Source organism: Pseudophryne corroboree, chromosome 3 (assembly GCF_028390025.1).
Source record: "Pseudophryne corroboree isolate aPseCor3 chromosome 3, aPseCor3.hap2, whole genome shotgun sequence".
Classification (NCBI taxonomy): Eukaryota; Metazoa; Chordata; class Amphibia; order Anura; family Myobatrachidae; genus Pseudophryne; species Pseudophryne corroboree.
The window spans coordinates 211,541,761-211,559,492 of NC_086446.1; the positions used below are offsets into that span (position 1 = coordinate 211,541,761).

General features: G+C 47.1%; 1 protein-coding gene across 1 annotated transcript in view; it reads left to right on the top strand.

Moving 5' to 3' along the window:
* Positions 1 to 16,703: 16,703 nt before the first annotated feature.
* The window catches only part of LOC135055126 (microsomal triglyceride transfer protein-like), a 294,511-nt gene continuing 293,482 nt past the window's right edge, over positions 16,704 to 17,732 (top strand). The window contains exon 1 of the mRNA XM_063958806.1: positions 16,704 to 16,943. Within this exon, the coding sequence (XP_063814876.1) occupies positions 16,895 to 16,943 (49 nt within the window). The 5' untranslated portion in view covers positions 16,704 to 16,894. The remainder of the gene's footprint in view (positions 16,944 to 17,732) is intronic.

The window sequence follows — 17,732 nt, forward strand, 5'->3', positions numbered from 1 at the left end:
GTCTGTGAGTTCATTTGTTTTGCATACCTATCCGTTCAGACACCAGTACATTCCTGCAGGCACTGGTGTGCATAACAGTTCAAACACCAGTACATTCCTGCAGGCACTGGAGTGCATAACAGTTCTGACACCAGTACATTCCTGCAGGCACTGGTGTGCATAACACAGGGTGAGTGTCTGTGGGGCAGATATTGTTTCTGACAGGGTAACTGTGTGGGGACAGGTCTGGCAGGTGACAGGGTTAAGTGTCTGTGGGGCAGATGTGGGTGACAGGGAGAGAGAGTCTGTGTAGGCAGGTGTCACATCACTAACCCCTCTTCCCTTCAATATTCACCATCACACCCCAGTAGTCCTCCATTATACAACTCAGACAGTGTTCTTACCCACAGACAGTACCAGCAAACTGCTTACCTTATAACTAATGCCCCTGCAGTAGCACCCATGGCAGCCTGCCCTGACATGACACTGCTGAGGAAAATGGGAGCTAAGGGAGGTGGAGCGGTTTCATCACAGTCCTTGGCAGGGCCGGTGCAAGGTCTCTCTGCACCCTAGGCAAAGCTTCAGCCTAGTGCCCCATAACCTATCCCCCCACCGCGCCCCTCTATATGTACTGTATTGTGCCCCAGTGCCTGTGTTTTCCCTGTCTTGCTGTTTACATGTGCAAACCACCCATTGGGCTGTGAAATCTGTACTGTCTGTGATCCCATATAAACCCCCATGGGTAACTTACCTTAAGCTGTTTTTTTGCTTTTCCCTAAGGCATTGTCAGGATACCGCTTGCAGGCGGCAGAAGCATTACAGCGACGCTGCGGGTGCAGACAAGTAGTCAGGTGCTGCTTGCTACTAGAGAGCCGGGATCCAGGGTCCTGGAGGAAGTGCATTAGGGCTATGAGGAAGTGCTGAGACACTATGTCATACAGCCTGATAGCGGCACCTCCAACTGATGAGACCAGAGGCAGCGGCCTGAGCAGTGTTAAAGAAGGAGACCACATATAGAGATATCCTTCAGTTTTTTGCTATATGAATTCAGTGGTGCCCACCAGGGTCCGGCGCCCCTAGGCAGCCGCCTAAAACTGCCTAATGGTAGAGCCAGCCCTGGGCCTTGGGATTTAAACTAATACATCCTTTCCTCATTGCCCACCAGTGATTACACTGTAAATAAAGTATACCCTGAGAGTGTTACTCTGTCATTGCTGCTGTGTGCTACTCTGCAGCAATAAATTCCCAGCCTGTGGCTGATATGAAGGTACAGCAGCGGCTAGCCAGCAACACTGATCCTTACATCCATGGGTATAACTATAGCGGGCGCAGGAGTTGCCATTACTATGGGTCCAGATGCTCTAAGCCCAGACCACAGGCTTATATCAGGTTGGTAATGCAAGACCGATGGTTGGGATCCCGGAGGTCAGCATACTGATCCCAGTCTCCAGATTGCTGGTGGGGCTGGCGAAGGGGGGCGAGCACAATGAAGCCCCTTGCGGGCTCCCTGCGCTCACCACAAGCTCTATTACCACAGCATGGGTGTCATGGACACCCAGGAATGGGAATAGTCCCTTTTAGTCAGCATGCCAACTGTCAGGCTTTCCCTCATTTTGAGACTCTGGTGTCGGTATGGTGAGAGTCGGTCCCCCGCATCCCCTTATATCATATTGTTCACTACCAAGTTCCCAGAATTGCCTGTTACTCAATTGGCTTGGCCTGTTGCCCAACCTGAAAAATGTAGTCATTAGTGCTTGTATAAGTGATGGCTTCTGTCTCTCCCTCTCTGTAAACCTCCATACCGGTATGATTCATCTCCTACTGTATGCTTCTGTTTCACCCTCACAGGCAGAGGCGTAGCATGGAGACATGACACCCAGAGCAGGGCCATGTCATGGCGCTCCCACCCACCACACATACATACATACATATATAGATTCACACAGATTTAGGCACAGACATACATAAACACACACATACAGTATACACAGATATATACAAACACATAAATACACAAATATACACAAAGATATACATAAACACACACATATACACAGATACACACACACACACACACACACACACACACACACACACATATATGCACACACAAATATACACATACATAAACAAACACATACACAGATATATACACACTCATATACACACACATACACAAAATCACACACAAATATACACACAGATATACACAGACATACATAAACACACACACATATTCACAGATATATATATACATACACACACACACACACACACACACGCAAACACAAATATACACACACATATACTGTATACAAAGATATATACACATAAACACACACATACATGTATACACATAAACACATATGTACACAGACATCCTGTATACACACATTTACAAACAAACACATTTACACACACAAACACAGATATATACACATAAACACTCAGTATACACAGACATAAACACATACACACACATATTCACACACAGTATATACACATTAATTCTCACCAAGTGGGCAGCAGCAGAGCAGCTCCTCGTTCTAGCATGGAGGGGGGGAGCATCTATGTGATTGACAGGCTGGGCCTCCGTGGGTAGAAGGAAAGGACTGAGGAGTGGGAAGGGATGGCCACCACACTGCCTGCATGTTCCAGATCTCTGAATGCAGATACCTGACAGCAGTGCCGTAACTAGACATTTTTGCGCTGTGTGCAAGAAGCAGCATCGGTGCTCCCCCCCCCCCCCTTCATACAAAAAATTGGTCCAGTGCGCACTGTAGACGTGCAACAAAAATATATAGGGGCATAAGAGTGAGAGCTTGGGGCTGAGGGCGATTGACGGCAGATGCTCTGCTGCAGACAAAGCGCACAGGGGAACGGGAGGAGCAGCAGTCAGCGGACCACATAATGGAATAGGCCGCCAGTCAGGGTGTCTATAGATGGTGCACCCACAGGGCGGAGGCAGAACTCTGGGAGGCAACGGAGTCATCTGCCGCCGGGTTCCTGCTCTGAAGGGGGGCACCTCTCCTCCCATTCTGTGACACCATTGAATTAAGTTAATTGATAGCTGCCGCTGTCTTTCCAGTGGCTGACTTCCTCACTGGTCCCTGCACCTTACAAATCACACCCACTTTATTATACTGAATATACACATTTTACAAATGTCATACCCAGGATTAGAACCCACAACCTATTTCACTGGCAGTAGACACCTTACTGATGAAGCAGTTTGCTCCTGTATAGGGAATATGAGAATTCTAACTATATGAAGCTACTTCTCTGACAATTACACGTAACTTCATATAGTTAGAAAGAATTCTCATGCTTCCTCTACAGGAGGAAATAACTCCATCAGTAAAGTGTCTGCTGTTAGTGTAACAGGTCATGGGTTCTAATCCTGGGTATGACTGCTAAGAAATGTGTGATTTAAAATAAAAGACAATTAAATGTATAAATACAGTATATATTTTTTTTCATAACACTACATACATACACACACACACACACACACACACACAAATATATATATATATATATATACACACGCACACATACATACTTATATTTATCTTAATATAGGAAATAGGGGGGCACCAATATTTATCTTGCCTCCGGGCGACTGTGACGAACTTACGCAACTGCCACAGGGCAAATGTGCATACCTAGTTACGGCCCTGGTCATTGTGGAGAGCAGTGAGTAAGGTTGAGTGTAGGGAACAGTGAGGGTGAGGTTATCAAGCAGTGAGGGTGGGTGTAGGGAGCAGTGAGGGTGGGTGTAGGGAGCAGTGAGGGTGGGTGAGTGCAGGGAGCAGTGAGTGACGGAAGCAGAGAGAGTGGGTATAGGGAGCAGTGAGTGACTGAAGCAGAGAGAGTGGGCATAACGAGCAGTGAGTGACGGAAGCAGAGAGAGTGGGTATAGGGAGCAGTGAGTGACTGAAGCAGAGAGAGTGGGCATAACGTGCAGTGAGTGACGGAAGCAGAGAGAGTGGGTATAGGGAGCAGTGAGTGACGGAAGCAGAGAGAGTGGGTATAGGGAGCAGTGAGGAAGGGTGTAGGGTGCTGTGAGTGAGGGAAGTAGAGAGAGTGAGTGTATAGGGAGCAGTGACGGTGAGTGTAGGGAGCAGTGAGGGTGAGTGTAGGGAGCTGTGAGTGAGGGAAGTAGAGAGAGTGAGTGTAGGGAGCAGTGACGGTGAGTGTAGGGAGCAGTGACGGTGAGTGTAGGGAGCTGCGAGTGAGGGAAGTAGAGAGAGTGAGTGCAGGGAGCAGTGAGGGGAGCAGAGAGAGTGGGTGTAGAGAGCAGTGATGGTGGGTGTAGGGAGCAGTGACGGTGAGTGTAGGGAGCAGTGACGGTGAGTGTAGGGAGCTGCGAGTGAGGGAAGTAGAGAGAGTGAGTGCAGGGAGCAATGACGGTGAGTGTAGGGAGCTGCGAGTGAGGGAAGTAGAGAGAGTGAGTGCAGGGAGCAGTGAGGGGAGCAGAGAGAGTGGGTGTAGAGAGCAGTGATGGTGGGTGTAGGGAGCAGTGACGGTGAGTGTAGGGAGCAGTGACGGTGAGTGTAGGGAGCTGCGAGTGAGGGAAGTAGAGAGAGTGAGTGCAGGGAGCAGTGAGGGGAGCAGAGAGAGTGGGTGTAGAGAGCAGTGATGGTGGGTGTAGGGAGCAGTGACGGTGAGTGTAGGAAGTAGCGAGGGTGGGTGTAGGGGGCAGGAGGGTGAGTTTAGGAAGCAGTGAGGGGAGCAGAGAGAGTGGGTGTAGGGAGCAGTGAGGGTGAGTGTAGGGAGCAGAGAGCGTGGGTGTAGGGAGCAGTGATGGTGAGTGTAGATAGCAGTGACGGTGAGTGTAGGAAGCAGTGAGGGGAGCAGAGAGAGTGGGTGTAGGGAGCAGTGAGGGTGAGTGTAGGGAGCAGAGAGAGTGGGTGTAGGGAGCACTGATGGTGAGTGTAGGGAGCAGTGACGGTGAGTGTAGGAAGCAGTGAGGGGAGCAGAGAGAGTGGGTGTAGGGAGCAGTGATTGTGAGTGTAGGAAGCAGTGAGGGTGGGAGAGTGAGGGGAGCAGAGAGAGTGGGTGTAGATAGCATGTAGGGAACAGTGAGGCACATCAGTGTGGAGCCGCTGCCAGTTGTAACCTCTCCCTGCCTCTGTAAGTCACCCCACACTGCTTCGGTCCGCTCCTGCTCTGTAGGTCTTCCTCCGACAGTGGTGCACGCAGTGGGGGTGGGGGTTCCGAGTACCCGGAAACCCCCCCTGAAGACCCAATTTTTTATTTGAGAGACGGAGACAGCTGTGTCTCTGTCTCAGCAAAAGCTGCGACCGCGCGATCACGGTGCAGCTAACAGAGAGCTCCTTAGCTCGGCTCCGGCTCCTAAAGTGATGTGCACAATAGGAAGCGGAGGGGGGGGGGGGGCTACGGTGCCTGACAGGAAATCTGACAGCTAAGCTGAGTGCCTCGGTCCGCTCCTGCACTGTAGATCTTCCTCCGGCTCCTAAAGTTATGTGTAAGCCGCTGCCCAGCGCTCCGGAGCTCTGAATGTTACAATAGGAAGCGGAGGGGGGTGGCGGGTGGGGGGTGGGGGGGGACAGCTCCGGTGCCTGACAGGAAATCTGACAGGCAGGCAAGCTGACAGAAAAGGACAGGCGAGCTGCGGGCAAAAGGGTGGGCAGCGGCAGATGGATTCAAGCGAGCGCGGGTGGGGGCCACCACAGCTGCTTTGCGCTGGATGTGGGCGACTGCGGCAGGGGGTGGGGGTCAGAGAGAGTGTGCCAGTTGCGCCTACAGTGCCTATGCGCTGTGGGCAGTGCACACTCGGCACATATGTAGTTACGTCCCTGCCTGACAGCCAGGAAGCTTCTGCTGACAAGCCTCCAAACCTCCCCACTTCCCTAACACACCACACTGCACTGCACTGGACTCTGCAATGCAATCAGTGACAGTGTGGTGGCCACCCCTTCCCTCTCTTCTAGTCATTTCCTCCTACCCCGAGATCCCGGCTCAGCTGTGTTACAGGGAGCCGGCACCTTCTGTCCCCAGTGGCACCTAGAACTCGAGCTCCACTTGCTCCACCCTCCCTACGCTACTGCTCACAGGTACAGCTGATCTACTTAGTGAGTCAGACACCGGGCCTGATTCATTATGGATCGCTATTGAGGCTGAGATAAAGATGTTTACAAATCTGCTCTTGCTAAAAATCGCATGTGAAGAGCCACCCAGAAAGGATAAAAGATGCCCACCAATGCAAATCTGTGTAGGCATTAGCAGATTTGCAATGCATATGGAAAAAAAGGACACCAGCATACTCAAATCAATGAGAATGCAGATGCAGCGGGCGCCATCTTTTTGACGTCAGATACACGCCTTGAAAGCGGCCATGACACACCTATGTTTTCCCAACCACTCCCCACAAATGCCATGTTACCACCCACAAATGGTCACTTCCAAATGTGTTCTCCTTACAATTAGGCTGCATACGCATGGCAATCGCATTTTGTCCTTCGCGCACGCAAAATGGGTTTGCAGCACATGCGTACTTTGTCGATAATCGTTCACTGTGTGCAATCTCACATTTATAAGGCTTCTCCTCGATTATATGCTTTGTGAATTGAGCTCTGAGAAAAGAACTTTCCCAGAAAGGGATGGTGTGCTGAAATTAAGAAGATCTCCACGTAAAGAAGACTTTCATGTATCAGGAAGTATCCTCCTCAGGTAGGAGATTGTTGGTTCCTGCAGGGCCGGATTAAGGGCCACATGGGCCTGGGGATGAAAATAAATTGTGAGAAACAGGGAAGGTGTGATCAGTTCTGTGTGGGGGTGGCCAGTGCCATATGGGGGTGTACACCCCCTACACTATCAGATCAAATGTCTCCCTAAACATATAAAAAAATATATTTTTTTTAAATCATAATTTTGAGAGAAAAATAGAAAAGTAATCTTAATAATTATGATTTATGGCGACCATGAGGCCAGCTAGTGGCTAGTGATCATCATGCTGCCATGATGATGGGCCTATTTTTATGTGGAGGCCTGGAGCTGGAGCTCCATCTGCCCCATTGTTAATCTGGCCATCGGTCCCTGCCTTCTCTGCCCATGTCATTGCACTCACTGTAAACTGCAATCTTCTCTGCACTGAGGGGGTCATTCTGAGTTGATCGTAGCTGTGCTAAATTTAGCACAGCTACGATCAGGAACACAGACATGCAGGGGGACGCCCAGCAAAGGGTTAGGCCGCCCCTCATGTCAGTCCCTGCCCCGTCACTGAAGTACAAAAGGATCGCACAGCTCACTTCAGGAGTAGATCCTGGCCAGCGCAGCTTTTGCGCGCTGGCCGGGAGCTACTCATCACTGCTCGGCTCGTAGCAGCTGCGTGTGATGTCATGCAGCTGCTGCGGCCCGCCCCCCGCATGTTCCGGCCACGCTTGCGTTGGCCCGACCGCGCCCACAAAACGGCGGCCAAACAGCGTTGCCGGCACATGCAAAGTTCTGACCTGGTCGCTGCGCTGCGATAAACTGCAGTGAGCGATCAGGTCAGAATGACCCCCTGATGCTCCCCCAGATTTGAGGCGGCAAGATTCAAAAGCTGCCAATATGATTGGAACGTTTGTAATGTTGCCATCAGCAAATAAGGTGAGCTAAGAGGTCAATATACTGAAATGTATTTCCAGACAGGGCCGGTGCTAGGGTGTTTGGCGCCCCCCTGCAAACTATAAATTTGCGCACTCATATACTTTACAAAGGGACAGCGCACATAATGCCCCCTATAGCAGTGACACTTATACACACAATGAACCCTGTAGTAGTGACGCTTACACATGTAACGCCCCCTGCAGCAGTGACAATTATACAAGACTCCCCCTGTAGCAGTAATGCTTACACATGTAACGCCCCCTGTACCAGTTACACTTTCACATATAACGTTCTGTACCAGTGACGCTTACACACGTAATGCCCGCTGTACCAGTGACGCTTACACATGTAACGCCCCCTGTACCAGTTACACTTTCACATATAACGTTCTGTACCAGTGACGCTTACACACGTAATGCCCGCTGTACCAGTGACGCTTACACATGTAACGCCCCCTGTACCAGTGACACTTGCATGCGTAACACCCCCTGTACCAGTGACGCTTACACGCGTAACGCCCGCTGTAGCAGTGACATTTACACACATAACGCCCTTTGTAGTAGTGATGCTTACACATGTAACGGCCCCTGTGTAAGTGACGCTTACACATGTAACGCCCCCTGTACCAGTGACGCTCTCACACAGAATGCCCCCTGTAGCAGTTACGCTTACACATGTACTGCCCCCCTGTAGCAGTGATGCTCTCACACATAACGCCCCCTGTAGCAGTGACGCTTACACACGTAATGCCCCTGTACCACTGCCGCATACACAAGTAATGCCCCCTGTACCAGTGACACTGTCACATGTAATGCCCCCTGTACCAGTGATGCTCTCACACATAACACCCCCTGTACCAGTGACACTGTCACACTTAATGCCCCCTGTACCAGTGATGCTCTCACACATAACGCCCCCTGTAGCAGTGACGCTTACACACGTAACGCCCCTATACCAGTGACGCTTACACACATAATGCCCCATATACCAGTACCGCTTACACACGTTTCAGTAACGCCCCCTGTACCAGTGCCGCTTACACACGTAATGCCCCCTGTAGCAGTGACGCTCACACACGTAACACCCCATAAACCAGTGCAGCTTACACACGTAATGCCCCCTGTAGCAGTGACGCTTACACACGTAACACCCCATAAATCAGTGCCGCTTACACACGTAACGTCCCCTGTAGCAGTGACGCTTACACACGTAATGCCCCCTGTATTAGTGACACTCTCACACGTAACACCCCCTGTACCAGTGACGCTCTCACACATAACGCCCCCTGTAGCAGTGACGCTTACACACGTAACATCCCCTGTACCAGTGCCACTTACACACGTAATGCCCCCTGTATTAGTGATACTCTCACACGAAACACCCCCTGTAGCAGTGACGCTTACACACGTAACGCCCCTATACCAGTGACGCTTACACATGTAACGCTCCATGTACCAGTGACGCTTACACACGTAACGCCCCCTGTACCAGTGCCGCTTACACTTAACGCCCCCTGTAGCAGTGACGCTTACAAATGTAATGCTCCCTGTACCAGTGACACTCTCACACGTAATTCCCCCTGTAGCAGTGACGCTTACACATGTAATGCCCCCCTGTAGCAGTGACGCTTACACATATTATGCCACACACACACACACACACACACACACACACACACATACTGTACATACATTACACACATACACAGTCACACATGCATATACAGATACCTTATGCATACACACACACACACACACACACACACACACACACACACTTACCTAAAGAAGTCTGGCAGGCCGGATATGTAGCAGCTCATCCCCCTGTGTAGCAGGGTGCTGCAGCCTGTTCCCGTGTAGCTCCGCCCCCTTTTGGGTCCCTTATGGCCACTGTACTATCACAGGGGAGGGGAGGTGAGCGTAGGCTACAGTACGTTACAGCAGCAGCTGTACCTCTCTTGACTCTCTGGCAGCCTGGTGACCATGTAGCTCTGCCCCCTCTGCCCCGTGAGGTCTGCCCCCTTTTCTGACAAACACAATCAAGTGGGGGAGGACTGGAGGCTTGCCTTGAAGCTGCCGGCGCCTGTGCCTGTCACACAGCAGCAGGGGGACAGGCGCAGCGGCAGCACAGGGATGCAGAGCAGGGAAAGCGCCTCTCCAGCAACGCGCCTTCCTGCTTTGCTGAGCTGGTAGCGCCGATCCTGTTTCCACTTTCCAGACTTCTGTGCAGGATAAGGTGGCCAAAAGGGTGATTGTTCTGTGCAGTGGATTTTTTAATGTTAAGGATATGTGTAGATGTTATACTGTTAAGCATGCACTGGATGTGGAGAAGCGTGTTGTTGATATTATACTGGTAAGGAAGAAGCATGTTGTTGATGTTATACTGGTAACAGAGAAGCATGTTGTTGATGTTATACTGGTAACAGAGAAGCATGTTGTTGATGTTATACTGGTTTAGGGAGAAGCGTGTCGTGGGTGTTATACTGGTTTAGGGAGAAGCGTGTCGTGGGTGTTATACTGGTTTAGGGAGAAGCGTGTCGTGGGTGTTATACTGGTTTAGGGAGAAGCGTGTCGTGGATGTAATACTGGTAAGGGAGAAGCGTGTCGTGGATGTTATACTGGTAAGGGAGAATCGTGTCGTGGATGTTATACTGGTAAGGGAGCAGCGCGTCATGGATGTTATACTGGTATGGGAGAAGTGTGTTGTGGATGTTATACTGGTATGGGAGAAGCGTGTCGTGGATGTTATACTGGTATGGGAGAAGCGTGTCGTGGATGTTATACTGGTATGGGAGAAGCGTGTCGTGGATGTTATACTGGTAAGGGAGAATCGTGTCGTGGATGTTATACTGGTAAGGGAGCAGCGCGTCATGGATGTTATACTGGTATGGGAGAAGTGTGTTGTGGATGTTGTACTGGTATGGGAGAAGTGTGTAGTGGATGTTATACTGGTAAGAGAGAAGCATGTTGTGGATTTTATGCTGGTATGGGAGAAGCGTATCACAGATATTATACTAGTAAGGGAGAATCAGGTAGTGGATGTTATAATGGTAAGGGAATTTATGTAGTAACATAGAATTTGACGGCAGATAAGAACCACTTGGCCCATCTATTCTGCCCCTTTTTTATTTTATCCTTTAGGCAATCTCAACCCTTTTTTAACCTTAATTCTTTGTAAGGAGATGTTATACTGGCAAGGGAGAAGTGTGTTGTGGATGTTATTATGTACAGAATGCACTGTAATACTGCATAATCTGAACTGATGGCACTATTATATAATGTGAATGGGATAGAGTGGCATAATATGAACTAGGGGAATTGTGTTGTGACAAAAGCTGTATTGGGGCACTGTAATTTGGCATATGATGAACATCGAGCAATACAATTTGGCATAATATGAACTGGGAATTCAACAAGCTACCAGAAAAAACAAAGAATCGTGGGTTCTCCCGGAGAAGGGGTGTCCGTGGTGGCAAATCGAAGAAACATATGAAGAACAATGCCACAAATGAAGGAATCTACAACCTAAGCAGAATCCCTCTCACAAATGAACAGTTATCCTTATTACAAAAAGGTCTCAAATTTTGCCCGCACTCCAATGCAAACCAATTCGATCTCTATATTGACACTCACAGGTTTATACGAAAACTCTGCATCAAGAAATTTTATTCCCGTAAAGAAAATAACACTGCAATTCAGTCTTCCGAAAATCAATTCAAGCACACGGCATTCAAGACTACATCAACATTTTTTCCGAATCACATCAAAGGTGCACATATAGAGACATTCCAAAAACTTGTAGAAAATGACATTAAAGCCATGACCGGTAAAGAAAAAAAGAAACTCAATCTCACAAAATCTGAAAAAAACGCACTGAAGGAGTTGAAACAAAATAAGAACATCATTATCAAGCCGGCAGACAAGGGAGGCGGCCTCGTGATCCAAGATAAGGAAGATTACGAAGCCGTAATCACTGATCTCCTAAAAGACAGTGCAACATATGCAGTACTAAAGGGGAATCCGACGGTGCAATATCAAAGAGAATTAAAAGAAATACTAGACGAAGGTTTGGAAATCGGAATACTAACCAAAAGGGAATATGACTTCATATACATAAATCATCCTCTGGTACCCACTTTTTATCAATTACCAAAAATCCATAAAGATCCTCAACATCCGCCAGGCCGACCAATTGTATCCGGCATTAATTCCCTTTCTGCTAATTTATCCAAATATGTGGATTCTTTCTTACAGGAGTTAGCACAATCACAAAAAAGCTATCTTCGAGATACAATACATGTTCTACAAATATTAAAAGAAATCAAATGGGAGAAACACTTCATTCTATGCACAAGTGATGTTAGGTCTTTGTACACCTGCATCCCTCATGCAAAAGGTTGCGAAGCAATTAGATTTTTTCTATCTGCAGAAACATCTTTGCACAATGCCCAAATAAACTTTTTGCTGACCTGCATCAATTTCATTTTACATCACAATTTATTTTGGGATCATGGGGTCTATTATAACCAGACACAGGGGACCGCAATGGGCAGTTCTTTCGCACCGGGATATGCGAATTTATATGTGTCGAAGTGGGAAGAAGACCACATTTGGAACAATAACCCTTACCTTCAATACATACACACTTGGAAAAGATACATAGATGACTTGTTCTTTATATGGAACGGTCCACAACAAGAACTTCATCAATTTTTAGAATACATCAACAACAACTCCTACAAACTGGAATTCACATCAGTCACCAGTGACAAAATGGTTGTATACCTTGATTTGGAAATTTACATACAAGAAAACACAATCCAAACAAGAACACACACAAAGAACGTTAGTGGTAACAACACCATTTCCACGTGCAGCAATCATCATACCAATTGGAAAAAAAAACATCCCAGGTGGGCAATTTCAACGATTGAAAAGAAATTGCTCACAGTTAGAAACATTTATGGAACAATCAGCACAAATGAAGAAGAAGTTTGTTCAAAGTGGATACAAAGAAGAAGACTTACAGAAACAGTTTGATCAAGTTGCCAACTTAAACAGAAATGAGATGTTAAAATACAAACGGAAAGAACAAAAGGACTTTCAATTAACATTTATCACTCAATTTAACAGCCAACATCTAGCCTTTGAAAAAATGCTGAACAAACACTGGCATATCTTATCATTAGACAAAGAAATAGCCCCCATGATTCAAGAGAAACCACGTATCATTTATAAAAGAGCTACTTCAATCAAACAAGAATTAGTAAAAAGTTTCATCCCGAAGGAGACTCTGCACAAAGTTGACACAAAAGGATTTTTTTCATGTACAAAATGTTTACCATGCAGGACAGTGAAGAGATTCTCAACTAAACCTGAAACAATGTTTCCTTGCAATGTAACAAGAAAAATTCACAGTGTAAAAGAAAAAATAACCTGTGAAACAGAGGGAGCAATTTATCTTCTACAGTGCCCCTGTGGCCTACAATACGTAGGTCAAACTAAAAGGAAACTTAAAGTCCGTTTAGCAGAACATATATATATAATATTAAAAAAGGACTGCAAACGCATAGCGTGTCAGAACATTTTGCAGATAAACATAATAAAGATCCAGCGAATTTACGTTTTTTGGTGATACAAAAAATTACCCCTTACTGGAGTGGAGGAGACATAGTGGATAAACTTAAAAGAGCAGAAGCTAAATGGATTTTTATTTTACAAACCTTGGAACCCACCGGTCTTAATATAGATTTTGATTTAAAATCCTTTTTATAACTCATTTTTCACTTTTTACAAAACTTCTTTTAACATAATGCATACATTCCTCTTTGATTTTTTATTTTTTATTGTTGCAAACACCAATGAATAACCTAGAAAAAAGAAACGAACACGCTAATCATATTCAGCTGTTTTTAACCAATTAAGCCTTCTCCAATTAAGCACATCAATTAATAAAGCTGTATAAAAAGGACGTATTGGGAAGTGCATCTATCATCCATGATTAAGGACAGACAAGTCCGAAACGCGTTGATGAGGAGTTACAAGTGAAAGTCGGACGTCATCCCGCCTGCGCCACACGGGTGTGGAAACGACAGTGCAGAAGACGGCATCAAGAACGGGGCAGCGGAACAAGATCTACATGTGAAAACTGAGTGACGGACGTTACTACAGGTAGGCAGAGTAAGGGAGAGACAGACAGTCAGGTTTCCCCACTGCTGCCGCAGCACGGATCACAGCTCCGGTGTCCATAAAAGGACACACGCACGGGACTTTCACATCAGCACAGAAGTGCTGTAAACATTATTAATTAATCATTTTCTTTTTTTCACAGGTGTTTGCAACTTTTTTATTTAATTCATTATTTTAATCTCTCTCTTTTTCTAGCGCTCCTGTTTTTATCTATTTACTAATAATATGAACTGGGGGCACAACAATGTGGCATAATATGTGCTGAGGACACTAGGTGGCATAATGTGTACAGACAGCGCTACACTGTGGTGTAATATGTACTGGGGGCACTGTGTGGTGTAATGTGAACTAGGGCACTACTATAGTTGCATCAGATAAACTAGAGCACTGCTATGTGGCATAAAATGATATAGTGCACAATTATGGGCATTCATTGGAGTGCTAATATGGGCAGTTGTCATGTGAACAATGGCTACAGAGAGAGGTGTCTCTCCTCTAAGTTTGCTATGAAGCAGACAAATTTTGGCTCTGCCCCTGCTGATGGGTGTGGTTCATTGGGTCAACCATAACTAGGTCGACAGTAATTAGGTCGACCACTATTAGTTGACAGCGAGTAGGTCGACACCTGAAATAGGTTGGCATGGTCATGAGGTCGACATGGAAAATGTTGACATGGAAAACGGTCGACATGAGTTTTTTTTTATTTTTTGGGTGTCCCCTCGCTACAGGTTACTATTCCCAGTTGTAGTCCACATGGTTCTTAACGTATGAAAAAGTTTAAAAAATTAATAAAAACAACTCATGTCAACCTTTTCACGTGTCAGCCTTTGCCATGTCGACCCACTGATCATGTCGACCTAAATACCATGTCGACTTAATGCATGTCGTTTAATAGTGGTCGACCTAACGACTGTCAACCTAAGTGTGGTCCACCTAAAGTCTGGCTACCCCTGCTAACATCCATCTCCTGTGCCTGTGTCCCTTAAGTGGGGTAATACTTAGGTGTACAGTCCCGGTTCTAAGCGCCTTGATTCTGTCTGTATAGAAGACATATCAGAAGTGTGAGACTTATGTTAATAAGACATGAAGCCATTGATATGTCTTTGAATAATATGTTATCAACATTTTAATGTAGTTTCCTGGGACACCTGCTGATGCTGAGCAGGTGCATCTGTGCACACGCTGCACTGTATAGATCAAGGGAAGGCAACCTCCAGAAACACTTCAGCTGCTGTGATACTAAACATCCCAGGATGCCCAGCCACAGTTTCAGTAGGCACTAACAGCAAAACTGTTGCATAGAATGCTGGCATGTACTGTATAGTTCCACAGATCATAGCATCTGGAGAGCCACAGGTTTTCTACCCCTAATATAGCTAAATATAGTGGATTTTAATTGGGTTGGTTATGAAATTCCAGCAGTCAGGATCCCGATAGTGGATCCCGATGGTCAGAATACCAACAGTGGGATTCCGACAGTCAGAACTCAGATGGATCCTGGTATTTAAACCCTAACCGTCCCCTACTGCAGCCTAACCTCTGCCACTCCTGCAGACAAACCCTAACCATCCTCCTAATGCCTAACCCTAACCCCTATAATTATAAGATTCTGCTGTCGGTATTCTATCAGGATCCTGCCTACATCCCTTTTATTCAAATAAGTAAGAGATAAGATAATCAGCAGTTATTTTGTGTCTGAAGGGGGGGTACACGCGGGGAGATGTGTGCTGAGCGATCTTGCACAGACCGCTCAGCACACATCTCTCCCCCACTCAGCATGCCCCTTTAGCGATACAGTTATCTGGCAAACAGTAGCGGATCTTGCCACGGGCAAGCAGGACTTTTGCCCGGGGCGCCGCCTTCCGGAGGGCGCCGCACCGTGGCAAGATCCGCCACTGCTGCCCTTTGTGTCCCCCGTCCGCCTCCGCTGCCCGCTGCCGTCCCCGTCAGCCTCCTGTGAAGGGAACTAGACGCTATGCGTCTAGTTTCCCTTCGTGGAGAGTAACTTTGCTGAGCGGTGCGCGATGACGTCATCGCGCACCGCACAGCAAAGGTCCTCTCCACGAAGGGAACTAGACGCATAGCGTCTAGTTTCCCTTCGTGGAGAGGACCTTTTGCTGTGCGGTGCGCGATGACGTCATCGCGCACCGCTCAGCATTCAAGTGGCGCTAGCAATGTACAGGGGGCGTAACTGACCACGCCCCCTGTATTAGACCACGCCCATTTTCCTGCCCGGGTTGCAGAGCGCCCTTGAACCGGCCCTGCTGGCAGATAATCTGTGGTTGGTATGAAAACCTGGTAATGGATGAGAGCAACTGACAAGAGACTATTTGCTCCCAAACAGTGGAAAATGGAAAAAACCTGTCTGTGATTTAACCAATTTGTATACACGACAGGTTTTGACCATTTTCCACTGTTTGGTAGCAAATGATCGATTGTCAGTTGCTTTCATCCATTACCAGGTTTTCATTCCAGCCACAGATTATGCCCCAGATACGTGTATAGTGTATGCCCAGTTTAAGCTATTTACATTCAATAGATCAAAAAAATAAGTCAGCAAACTATACGAGACTTGTGTCTATTTAGCCAAATGTGAGCAGCTGTGCATGTACTGGAAACCAGGGACGGCTTGGGAGACGTTTGCTAGTTAGGGATGGAGAGAAGAGGAAGTTGCCAGACTGTCACCTCTTTGCCTCCTCCTCCTCCAGCAGCTGATACTTCTACACATGAAACGATGAATGAGGGGGGAGGAGGAGGAGGAGGAGGGGAGTGCAAGCGCCCACCGACCACCAGAGATGTAATAAGAGATCCTGGGAGGAGTTATCAGAACTTTTACTTTTCTATAGTTAGTTTCTATCTGATCAATGATTAAAGAAGGGGCTGGGTGAACAGGGAGCAAAGTAGAACATGCTGCCTTATATCAGCAGTAACAACAGCAGGGGACTTCCTCTGTCTCCCGTCTCTTTCCCTGGACAGACCTCTGTGCACCTAACATCTCTCTGGTCCTGCATAGCAATGGCTGCGTCTTTCATTTAGCTACTTAGGAGAGGGCTAGTCTGTGCCAGCTTCCTCCCTGCACCCTGAGCCCTCTGGCTTCGGGATCCCAGAGGAATATGTCGTATTTACATGCCCTCCTCTTCCTCCTCTGCTATATTACACAGGGTAAGTCACAATTTAATGTATGTAATTGAACAGTGTCCGCTAGTACGCACAAATGTATATAGTTGGTGCAGAAACACTGCGAACCTGGATCACTAGACTAGAATTACGGTGTTACCTCCCACCGTACGTATGCCTATCAGACACCCTGTGCCCCATCCCTCCTACCAAACAGTACTGCGTTGAGTCTAGTTATACAGCCCCCCAACTTTTTCCCAAAAGTGTTTCGGGCTCTTAAATGTACAGTATAAAGCGGCATGTACCCACGATGCTGAAGTTAGCTTCTTATTCGGCCAGCTTCTTATTAACTTCTTATTCAAGCTCTAGCTTCTTATTCACTTCTTATTCGAACTCCAGCTTCTTATTCAGATCATTCAGTTTTGCAAGGGTTAATGAGTCTTTGGTAACAAATTTGACACCTGAAATCAACAGAGTAGGTTCCCTTACATATGACCCACTTGTATTTTGCCTGGCCCAACGCTGTTTTGGGCATGAAATACACTGGCAAAGTGGGCACACACACCATATTTTACCATTTTGAATAAGTAGCTGTAGTTTTGCAAGGGTTAACCAGTCTTGGGCCACAAATCTGACACCTGAAATCAACAGAGGGTGGTCACTTACATATGACACAGTTGTATTTTGCTTGGCCCAACGCTGTTTTGGGCATGAAATATACTGGCAAAGTGGGCACACACACCATATTTTGCCATTTTGAATAAGTAGCTGTAGTTTAGCAAGGGTTAACTAGTCTTGGGCCACAAATTTGACCCCCAAAAACAACAGAGGGTG